The 12,057-nt window shown below is 36.9% G+C and overlaps 1 protein-coding gene across 2 annotated transcripts in view; it reads right to left on the bottom strand.

Moving 5' to 3' along the window:
- nectin3b (nectin cell adhesion molecule 3b) overlaps positions 1-6,169 on the bottom strand; it is a 31,515-nt gene extending 25,346 nt beyond the window's left edge. Inside the window, exon 1 of one of the 2 annotated variants that reach the window (XM_088088514.1) lies at positions 5,965-6,169. In XM_088088514.1, coding sequence (XP_087944640.1) covers positions 5,965-6,043 — 79 coding nt within the window. In that variant the 5' untranslated portion in view covers positions 6,044-6,169. The remainder of the gene's footprint in view (positions 1-5,964) is intronic. The other variant, XM_042500025.2, reaches the window with a different exon arrangement.
- Between the last annotated feature and the right edge of the window lie 5,888 nt (positions 6,170-12,057).

Here is a 12,057-nt window from a genome sequence, read left to right as displayed (position 1 = left end):
CTCTGCCACCATGATGAAGTCTGAATTTGCAAGATGACTTATCAGGGATTCCACACAATGACAAAAAGATCCTGACTGGTGTCACAGTTTAACCAGTTACAGTGTGACACATGAATGAGACGTCGTAATATTAGTCACTTGCCAAGTTGATGCCAATTGACACAGCAAATTTAAACACTTTACATATATAGCCCCAGACGAGGCTGAAAATTAACCAATTGTTCAACTGTTAATCTCAACTCTTGATAGCACATTTTTTACATTTTTTGCACAGTAGGTATAATGAGTCATTGTATTGCTCATCCAGAGAAAGGGCAGCAGATATCAGTACAACAGTGGGGAGATGTTCAGCTGTGGAAGCTCTATTCCTGAATTTGTGTGCTATTTAAGGCTATGCATGGGTTTAAATTCATACAAAAATTCACACGCACACACCAACACACACACACTGTTTGCTTGCTGCAGTCATTCCTCTTCATACTGGCCAATAAGACATCCCCTCCTAATGTGCTTCCACTGGAAGTGACAAAATCCCCAATCCTCCTTCTGTGCAAAAATGCATTCCAAACTTTATTTGAAACGACATGAGAGTTCAGCAGTCTGAGTTAGTCAAAGTTTGTTTTGTACAGAATTCCCTCTGTGTTTCAGTGTCACTGGCCAATTTCACAGTGTCACAGAGGAAACACAAAGGAGGTATTCTGTAGTTCAAAGACAGCAACTTTTGATGATACCCCACTTGTTTTGGCTGACTCAGACTGCTGATCAAATCAACTTTGGTGAGTTTAGTTTTTGCACTGAACAGTTCCCCACTGTGATTTTGTTCCCCATCATAGCTATTGGAAACATGGAGAAAGACATATTTTAATAGCCTGTATGAGCAGATTACAGCCAGCTAAAACTATTCCAATGTATGTATATAAGCACCATGTGAGTTAAGACTTAAAAAGTATTTGAAGCGAAAGATAACCTTTCCTTTTCACTGGTGAATATAAAACAGTGAGGCTAGTGTGAAACACTGGAGGAATTACTCGGTTTTTGTTTTTTTTTAAATATAACATCCCGTTTGCATATAAACAAATGCAAACGGGATGCTTGATTACCTGTGGGATCGCTGAATATGAATTAGAAATTATTTGAGTAAGAAATATGGGTTAAAACACTATTTGTGGGGGAAAAAAAACTTATGTAAATTCTGATTCTGTGACAAAAGAAAAAAATATTTTTTTCAAAATCTTGCAACACATTTCTTCAAAGTATTTATTCGCATAAATTAGTCATAGTCTGCACTACAAACAGTAATGTTTTTACTTACACACAGTATCACTGGGAGTTCATTATTGCTGTTTAGCAGAGCTGTACTGGCTGCTGTCTGAAGCTATTCTCTGTGTCTATCTGAACTATGACTGAGCTACACCTTATGCTGGCTGGACCAATATGAATTTATTTTAAATGGTAAATCAAATTGTCTGACTGAGTCATAATTTAGCCATTTATGGGAGATTTCAAAACATCGAGATATATAACCTGTATCGCAATATAGCCTATAAATATTGTGGTAGTATTTTAAAGCCATATTGCCATAAAGTGTCTGCTATAAATAGTGTATCTGTTAATATGTCATAATTACCCCAGAGCGCTTGTCCTGCACTAACAGCTTGCATGGAAGACATCTTGTCTACATGAGCACATAACATACAAGATTTAAGTTTGGTGAATTTAACTGAATAGCAGGCAATGCTATTACAAAAATAAATGAGGTAAAAAAAAAAACAACTTTTCTTATAAGCTTGCCTGTGTCTGCCATAGTTTGCTACTGCTTCACATAAGGAATAAGGACTAAAATAAGCATGTGCAGAGTGAATCAGATGATTTTTGTTTCAGATTTGTGAAATTGAAAGTGCGATAACTATCTTGTGTTACGAATATCCCCAGTCTCCCCTATATTTCAATAAACTGGTACTTAATTGCATTATACAGTGCATGATACCACAAATGCTCCATGACAAGGTACTTAATTGGCAATCTTTAAAAGTATATATATATAAAATATACCACACAAGTGTAAACAGGGACACAGTAAAATATTCCAATCATCTGCATTAAATTATAATGCATCGTATTTCCCCTTCTACCCAAACAAAAACGTAAGTGGTGTGTAAAAAAAATGCTCCACCTGAACCCAAACAGCAGCTACTATGCAATATACTATAAGTGAGCGTCTGCCTCACATCGTAAACTGATTTTACTCTCTTTGTCATGATAAGGCTGGGTGGAAAAAATAACAGCAGAGTAAAAGGAAAGAAAGCAGTATTTTTCCTGCACAGAGTATGCAATGGAAGAGGTATAGCGACCATATTAAATTTTTATTGGTGACATGACGACAACCTTACATAAGCGTGCCCTCGTTTTCTCCAACTCAGAATAAAAAAGTGATGAGAACAAAGTCTATCTGATCTTATATGCAGCCTAACTTGACATAGCAATAAGAATGTTTTCTCTCTTCTTCTTCTTGAGCTCTCACAGACAATAAAAAGAAACTGCTTTAAGTTCTCACAATCCTTACATCCTCAAAGAAAGCAGCTACTGGAGACACTTTCAGTTTGGTTTGCAAATGCAACACAATGTGTCTCATTCACTCACACACACTCAGTAGAAAACAGATTATAGATATCCTGGCATCAAGGACACATTGCTCCCCAGGGACACACTCTGCTGCTCGTTCACACTTTAGTCAATATTACCTTCACATGCACCACTTATGTGGCAGCAAGTGTATTAATATGTGTGTCTTGCCAGAGGGCAGCGTGCTTGTTAAAAGTGGAAATCAGAACATAAATGGTGATGATGTTAGGGTTGAAGTGGCAGAGCCAGCTGTGCAGAGCATGATAGGGATTGGATTGAATGATCACTCGACAGTCTGGCTTATCAGACCTTTAAATCAACTTTTTGTACACATATTTTCCAACTGGCGTGATCGAACTGAACAAAGGCGCATAAGGACAGCATTAGCGACTAGCATTTCTAGTTGACTGCAGAGGGCAGCAATGTGTAAGTGTAGAAACGCAAATTTCTACTACATGAAAAGGGGCAAGATCAGCTGTATGGCAGCTTGTAGTGTCACAAAATTTCACTTATTAATCTATAATAGGTAGCCAGTAGAGGGAGGATATTAACACATTTTACACAAATTACACATTTTAGATCTAAAAAAAAGATAAGATAGCTACTGGCTGTGAGTAGTTATGCTTTGTCACATTACATTCAGTACACGTTGTTGCATTCCAAAAGTTTAACTTTTTTTTTAAATCTCAGAGTGCAGCCATTGTGCCCTGAAAAACCAGCACTTGAGAACACTTTGGATCGCTTCTGAGCACATCTGCCATACAAATGTTGAAAAGAAGGCATTTGAGGATGCATAAATGTAGCACATGCACAGGCCCTTACATAACTGTGGAAGCTAAAGAATTTGTATCGGCCAGTTTATTATGATTTTCTTTGCCCCCTTGTGGCTAGAAATAATTTGAATTATAGCACAGAGCACCTAGATATACAACATTAAATCTTATAAAAAAGCATGTTTTTCCACTTTAAGGTCCTGAGATTATAAGCTGTGAGGGTGTGTGTGCATCTATTTTGCATTCAAAAAAGGCACAAGGTCAAACCCCTCATTGAAATACAGGCAGCAGACTTAAACTGAAGCTAGACAAATGGACACCTGTCTCTGCTCCTTAACTTAAACTCCGAAGGAAGTCTGTTTATGAAAGAACTTCAGGATCCCCCTGGCAATAACATGACAGAACGAGCAGTTCATTACTAATGTGATAAAGGATCTCTGGGTCACTCTGGCTGTGACTCACATTAAGTCTTTATCAAAAGAGTTATAGATCTGTCCAGGAGATGAATCCTGGTATAGCAGCCCAGAGGTTCTCTTCTCTGCAATCTGCCCAGTAGCCAAAGTGCAAGAGAGCCCCAATTTAACCTTAAAGGTCCAGTGTGTAGGTTGCAGAACTGAAACTTCTTCTGCGTCCCAGGCAAGTAGGAGAACTATGGCAGCCGACGCGAAAACGTAAATGGTCTGTTTAGCTCATTCTAACAATTTTTGTTCTGAGGTGTCTATAAACTAATGGTTAGAAATTTTATACTCCATTTCTTGCAAGATACCCTAAATCCTTCACACTGGACCTTTAAAGCAGTGGTATGATGCTGGGAAAAGTACCCCGGCAAATGCAATATAGCCATTTCTTTTTCACTGGACAATGGAAAGAGCTTCTGATAACACACTGATGTACAATGCTGCTCTGATGTGATTATGTCTAAGATATGAAGACCATTTTGCTATCCTATTTATCACATGCACTGCAGCTTATGGCTTTAACACAGCCACTGTTGAGTTACAAAACAATCTGTGAGATAAAGTGAGTACAAGAAATATGGAAACTCTTTTGCAATGTAATACAACCCATGAGCCGTGCAACAAACTGTTTCAGGTTACATACTTTAAATTTTGGAAAGAGGTTTTTTTTTTTTTCCTCCAGATAAAGCAAAAATATGGTAAAGGAAATTATCGGGAAAGACGCAAACTGTCTGACCTGATTCACACATTCTTAAAAGACTATTGATTGTCTATTGAGCACAGCAAAGTTTGAAATGGTGTGGATTTAATTTCCTCATACAGGGTTTGTTCAGGGATTCCTTAGCCCAATTCTGTGCATCACACATTATGAAAAGCATTTAATTCAGGGTTGCTGCAGGTTAAGGCCAGTTAGAGTTAAAATTTTCTTTTTTAATTAGTGCCACCTGAAAAGAAATTTAACCCCAATTTTTGAAAAACATTCATTAAAATCATTTAGTTAGGGAAAGAGACACTTTTGCCCAAATATTTCTTGTAACACAAAACGCAACGTTTTTGGTGCCAATACTGCAAGATGCATTTAGTTTTTTTTAAGGTGTTGTCATTTATTTAAAAAGCTACATCAGACACACGATTCATAAAATCCTTTTTCCCATTTTTGAGTTTGAAGACTTTAAAGATTAATTTAAGACATAGTACAAATTCAAGCCTTTTTAATAAATTCAGTTTTAAGATTTGTTGAGGATCTGCCAGAACCCTGTACAGTCCGCATATTTTTAACAAGTTCCTTAATCATACATCCTATCAAACACTGTCATATACATCCATGCATTTTCCTTGGTTTCTTTTAGACACATTATTTGCTAATTTGGGAGTAGATATGAGGACAGTTTGGAGACAGACGTGGAGGTAAGACTGTGATACCCTTACTTTTTGAGGTTTTTAGTTTTAAACACAGAAGCACACTGCGCTGAGGACAAAGTTGTCGTGATTCAGGGTGGAGTTAGTAAACTGCCCACCCCTTAATTAAACCATAATGAGCTCAGGCTCCACTGCAGGGGGACACATGGAGGCTGACCCTCATTCCGACCTGACAACTACTGACATTTAGCTTTGTCTGCATTAACACAAATGTGAGTTCCTCAACATTTTGCAAAAAGAACCGTCTTGACACACATAGCACCATGTTACTTTAGTAGCAAATGTTTCTGGAGCTAATATGGCTGCCACTGGAAATGCAGTGACCCAAGTGTAGGTTGGGTGACGGTATAGATAACTGAATATCATAGCTCGTGCTCCTCGGTGGTTTCTTTGGACTGTTTCTATGGCAGCCTCGGGTAGCACTATCATCCGCGTCGGTGGCGCTGGCTGCTAGCTAACACTCCGAAGCGTTGAAGTGAACTTGTAAGCAAGTTTCATTTGCTCTTTAAGTGACACCTGCTAAACTTGCTCGCAACTTCAAATTATCCTCTCTTGGAGCACGCGGTGGTAGCTAGTTCTGCCGACTCGTTCGCTGAGATTTCAACATAACGCGCGAGACAGTCGGCTCTTTCAAAAAACTTCTGTGTACGTTAGTTTAACACATAAAACTACAACAAAAAGCCCGGACTCACCTGTAATACTGCACAAAAGGTGAAATAATGCGACCCTGCCCTGCTGTCCGAGGTTACTCCGGTGAGAAGGCGGTAACATTTTCAAAAGCAGCGCAGGCTCCTGCTACAGGACCCGAGCGTAGGCTGCATGCCAATTTAACGGTATGTGCTGAACAGTGGAACCTCCTCAGCAACAACTCCGAGCTGCATGTGGACTGTACCATCTACCGAGCACGGTGCGGGGAGACCGCGAGCTCACCTGACAATGGAAGTAAACGGTCATTTGTCGAGATCCTACAGCAACTTCCCCCCGGAGGAATGATCCATTAATATACACATTACGTCATCTCTGTTGATAACCCGACATACATTGATTGATCAAATCACTTTATTCTCAGGATCAGAGTCAGCTTTTTGGCCGAGTGTGAACACAAAGAACCTGACTCTGGTGTTTCATATTCTTAACACATTTATAGCCTATAAAACAACAACAGAATTTTATTTATGTAGCCTAAAACAGTGCAATATGCCAGAGTGTAAAGGGTGATGGAATAAATATAGAATTATTAATGTAACAGGTTGCTTTATATGCATGAGGTAGTTGGAACTGGCAGTGGCCTATATATAGCATGCTTATATTCATATTGACAGTGACTATATTTGCATGGCGTGTATAAACTCTCTCTCTATATACACACACACACACACACACACACACACACACACACACATATATATATATACATACATACATACATCATTTAGGCTACAGATACATGGTATGGAAGTACAATGGATGTTGGTGTTACAGTGATGCTTCTTACCAGTTTTATGGAGATGTACAAGTCCTGAATGGAGGACACCCAAGCACTTATGATTTTATCAGCAATCTTTAACTGAATTTTAAAAATTCTTTGCTTTTTTTGGCTGTAACTCACTGATAAAATACAACGTCATGGTTTTACCACTGCCTCAAAGGATATGTCTTTGGTCTGTTTTGATTTTTTCTCTGTCTGGAGGTTCTGATATATGGTCGCCCTGAGTGTCAAAACACAACAATATTGCAGAAAACACCACATAATCACAGAAAAAAAAATTAGTTGCAATTGTGTTTTCTGAAATGTCATTGTGTTGTGACCCTCAACGCCACCATATTTGGAAAATATTTAATAGATTTCAATTAAATCAATAATCCATTCTTCTCAGTCAAGCCAGTTAACTGAGAAGAATGGATTATTTTTTGTGCACAAGGTCACCATGTGAACATTTAACAAGTTCATTTAAATTTATTTAGATATCTCTATTTATTATTTTAATTATTAAAAGTGTATTTATTTCAATTTTTTTTAAAATGAAGTGTGGGAACACATTTTAATTGACTGCTTGGCCAAACTTAGTCATAGATTGCATGGTCCAACCACAGTGGGTCATATACGCCACACATGCAGTCATCTGCATGCCTTTTCCCATGTTGAACTTTTGGAAAAAAAAGTAAATAAATAAATTCAATCGCGACATATACAACTTTCATTTAATGTTTTCAAAATTTGGTTTAAAAAGAAATACAAATGTATCTTCTGGTCTTCCATACCATTTTAAGAGGTTGCCATCAGACTTGCTTTAGTGCATCACACACCTGAAACCATGTTCACATCAAATATGCTCTCATCAGCTCTGAGCAATCTTGCAAAATTTTAATAGCATTTTGCCTACAGGTGGCACTGTACCAACAAACATCAATGGAAAATGTAATTAATAACATCAATTATGGCTGCATCCCATTTAGTTTTGCCAGTTGCAGGACCCTGTTACATTGATGGCCTCCTGGGACACTTTGAACTGAGCCATCGTTAATGTTATTACTTTCCTCTGTGTTTGTCCTCTTTAAAGTCAGAGTGTCTGCAGTAAAAAAGGTCTAGACCATTCATCTGAGTACAGGTCCTCAAGGAAACATCACATTTATATCCCCACAGGGCATAGTAATGTGTCTGTGATGTTCAGCAGTTTATGGTGGCAGATATTTGGAATGTCATATCACTGTTTTTCTGATATATTGTATAGTGTTTTCCTGGGATGTTTGTAAAATTTTGGGAAAATGATTATATGGCCTAATTATCATTTTGGACTTGAATTGGTGATACCAAACTGGATTTTAAAAAAAAATGATGCTGAAAGGTCATTGAGAAATTGCCCTTACTGGTCAGTCATGGCTGTGTGGGTCCCTCACATGTAGATGTATTGCTGCTCAAATCAGTCAACAAGTAATCCTTACAAAGTGATGTGTGGGTGGGATGGGTGCTGGGGGGGCAGCACCCCCTTCTGCTGACAGAAAGCTAACCAGGTCAGTGCTTTAATTTGAGTCTCAGTGCTGTCTTCTGGAGAGCCACAAGGGATACAATTACTCTCCCACCACCCCATTCATCTGTAGCTCTATAGTGCAGACATTTGTGTGTGTGTGTGTGTGTGTGTGTGTGTGTGAGTGTGCCTATGAGTATGACTTAAAAAAAATAAAAAAATCTTGAAGTGGGTAAAATGGGTGCATTGAATATTCCCATTGTTCTTAAATTCAGTCGGAATATTTTGCCTTGAGTGCAATGCATTGACATGAAAGCTGTATGTTGCTGTGGCAAAGAATTTATGAGGAGGGAGAGAGAAGTGCCGACTAAAAGACTGGATAATTCAATTTAGGGGCTTCCTCTAAAATCACAGCCATATTAGGATTTGTACATTCTAAAGTTTCCCGCTGACTTTTCCATAACCTCTCCTCAAGGAGTTTAGACTTTTCCATTAGACATGATTAGGCTGCACTATTAAATCACTTTTTGTTTTGTTTTGTTTTTTGCTCTTTGTTTCATATTTCCCTTTTCTTTCATCAGCAGCTTGTTTTTGAAATTGAGCTTCCATTTCACTCTAATGTCTTACAGAACTGCTATACCTTGCCAAATCAGAATAGACAGTCAAATGTTTTGTAGGGTTTTGACACAAAAAAGATACATATGTGCAATCCAATACAAAAGCCTTGTAATACAGATTGTATTGGAGGTACAGTGGAAGTACAGTGAGCATGGGTGTATTATTAGAGAATGGGTTCCTCGGGCAGAGATATGCACCTCTCCTACATAAAAGCAAAACAAACACAAGTTGTGCTGGTTTGCCTCTTTTTTGTTGTTGTTATTTTGTATCTCTGGGGTAATTTTGTGTCTCCTTGTAGCCATTTGTGTCTCTTTTGGTCACTATGGTTGTTTTGCCCCTTCTTGCTGTTATTTTGTGTCTCTTTGCATCTCCTTTACAGGTGGGGTAGAAAATTATTAAAGCATAGTATCTTTTGTGTGGCAATATTGTATCAATAGATGGATAGCAAGTATCAGTTTTTTTAAATCACATAAATAATTAATACATAGAATTTAAAACTTGTTGCCTACCACAATAATGAAATAATTGCTTTTTCAGTGTGTGCGTTAGATTTTGGTGCAATAAAAGTGACCGGAGTGAGATGAACAGACTTATAATTTACATGATGAAACAGATGTTGACATAAATGGCAGTTTTTAAAAAAATTAATAAATTGCAATATCTTTTTATAGATATTTGGCAAAATGTTTAGAATGGTGATAATATTGTGCTGTGACTGAAGTTGTTATTTTGGGTTTTCTTAAAAGTTAAGATAAAAAAAGTTTGAGTCATTACCCTCTAAATTCTTTGATGAAACATTTTCTAGTAGGGATGGTTTTTTTTTACTGACTTGCCTAAAGTACACAATAGACAATTTCGGCTGAAAAATTCAGTGGGTTTTTCCTTCAACTCACATCTCAGTTAATGAGTAAACACATAGATAAGCTTTCTCTGCCTTCCCTTGTTCATGCATTTGGCTCAGAAATAATTGCCTTTTCCCGATAGATTCTCTGTGAGCACAGCAGGCTGTGGAAATGCCACAGCACGGTGGAAAGAGTGACACATAACCTGCTTGTGACCAAAAGTAAAACTGAGCTGCGTTAATGAAACTGGCCATTATTAAAGCAAAGCCACAGAATGAATTTTCTGTGTTAAGGATGTGAAGGATATTGTGATCATGATAAGAACCTCTCTCTTGTGCTCTCGCTCTAAACTAAAGCTGCTCTCCGTCACCAGGTACTTTGTCTATCTGGAATGTTTTTCAACCCTTCAAGTGCTCTTTCACGAAGGCCAGAGAGGTACTGAGAGGGCTTCAGGATTGTGGCGGAGTAAAGATCGGTTAAATTAGTCCACCTCCTGCTCAGACGCTTCTATTATTCTGCGGGTCAGCACCTCCCTCCCTGTTTACCCACATAAATTGGCTCTCTCTGCTTTCTGTCTCTATCCTTTCTCTCACACAAGCATCCATGTGGACTGTGAGAAAGAGGAGGGAACAGGAATTTCATCAATAATATCACAAGTTACTGAGCATCTCTTTTTTTCACAGCCTCATACAAGTTTGCTCAGGTGCTCACACACCAAAGACTAAAATTAAAGGCCGCAGTTACAGGCACAGTGTGTGTTGAAGGATTTACAAAGCAAAAGTGACATCTGCTGGCTGAAAGAATTAATTTTTAAAAAAAATCTTTTTTAATTTTTTTTTTGACTTTTATTCGAATTGTTATGAAACATGTTACATACTGTATGTTTATAATATCGGAGAAAGCTGCAGTTATAACTTCCTTAAAAATGTTGACTTGTCCTGAATTTTATTGTATTTGGTGTTCATGATTTTCACAAAGGGAAACGTCGGAGTTATTTTTGTCGACAGCTGAAGTAATGTGTTGAGTTCCATTGACTTTGGATTTGAAAATATGTATAATATGTCTATAATAGGTAAAATTTGTTTTTCATTTTGCAGAAATGCTCATATTTACATGGGAACATCATCAGTTATTGAGATATTTTCAAACAATTGACAAGCAATATTATAGCAACCAAAAATTTATATTTTTATGCTCTTAATACTCTGTTTATTAGTTTGTAAATCTAGTTTGTCTGTGCCAAATGTGTTGTCTTTGGTTAAAAAAAATAATTAAAAATGTTTTAAAAATTTAAAAAAAGGAGAGGTAACTATTATTATTTACTAAAACCAATTAATTAATTAATGACTTATATACACAGATCTTTTTGTGGACTTTTCATTTTTTTCTTATAGTCAGCTTGCAAATACAAAAAACTAAAATTTCCCCAAAGAAATGTGAGATATTTCTGAGTAAAACATTTTCTTTCCTTTTGCCTCCAGAGTAATGTTAGCTGGCCTTAGACGCATATTACATTTATACAAAGAATAAGGAGCAGCAAATAGTTGAGCACACATATTAAAACTGGGAAGAAGTGTCTCAAAACATTGTTCCCTGTTAACTGTAGAAAAACAATGTCGATGAAAAGTTAATAAACCTCAATTATAAAAGATTTCTGAGCTTTTTATAACATGTTTCATTGTAAGATTACACAACTTTAAAGGAAGTCAAGAGAAACCTTTTTTGTTATATATTTCACAGTGCTATCACTGATACTACAAAACAATACAATCATACTGTACAGATCATTCACCCAGTGTCATTTTCTTGGTATATTGTGTCTCTATGTATCATATAAATACAGTTAATTGTCTTCTTGTTTTGGATATTTTTATTATAATTATGTATCGTGTATCAATCGTTTTTTGTTGTTTGAAAATCAAAATAAAATACAGTTAATTGTGTATGAAAGAAAAACATAGATAAACAAACATGAACATTAGCAAAAGGTGAAACTGTCTTGAATGCAACATGAAGACTTTTGTGCAAAAATGAGAAAAAGTGATTAAAACGCTGCTGCACTTGTGTCTTTGTAATCAGTAAATTTTGAGTGCATCCTTCACAAAAAAGTATATATATAGAGAGATATTTAATTCTCAGACTTTACATCTCTTTGAAAAAAAACGATCGCTCTATGCTGATGCATGACTAAATGCACTGAATAAACAGAATATTAGTTAAACCACATTTTACTCTGACCTTAATCGGATCAAGTTCAAATGATCACACATCTCATCACAAACTTAACTGCACAATTTAACAAATGCTAACTGCAAATATAACTTCTGCTCAATGCACAACACAATGACTGTATTTCAAC

Source organism: Plectropomus leopardus, chromosome 15 (assembly GCF_026936395.1).
Source record: "Plectropomus leopardus strain MGB_pleo_1.0 chromosome 15, ASM2693639v1, whole genome shotgun sequence".
Classification (NCBI taxonomy): Eukaryota; Metazoa; Chordata; class Actinopteri; order Perciformes; family Serranidae; genus Plectropomus; species Plectropomus leopardus.
The sequence above is the reverse complement of the archived record's forward strand: the minus strand, read 5'-3'. Positions and strand labels throughout refer to the sequence as shown.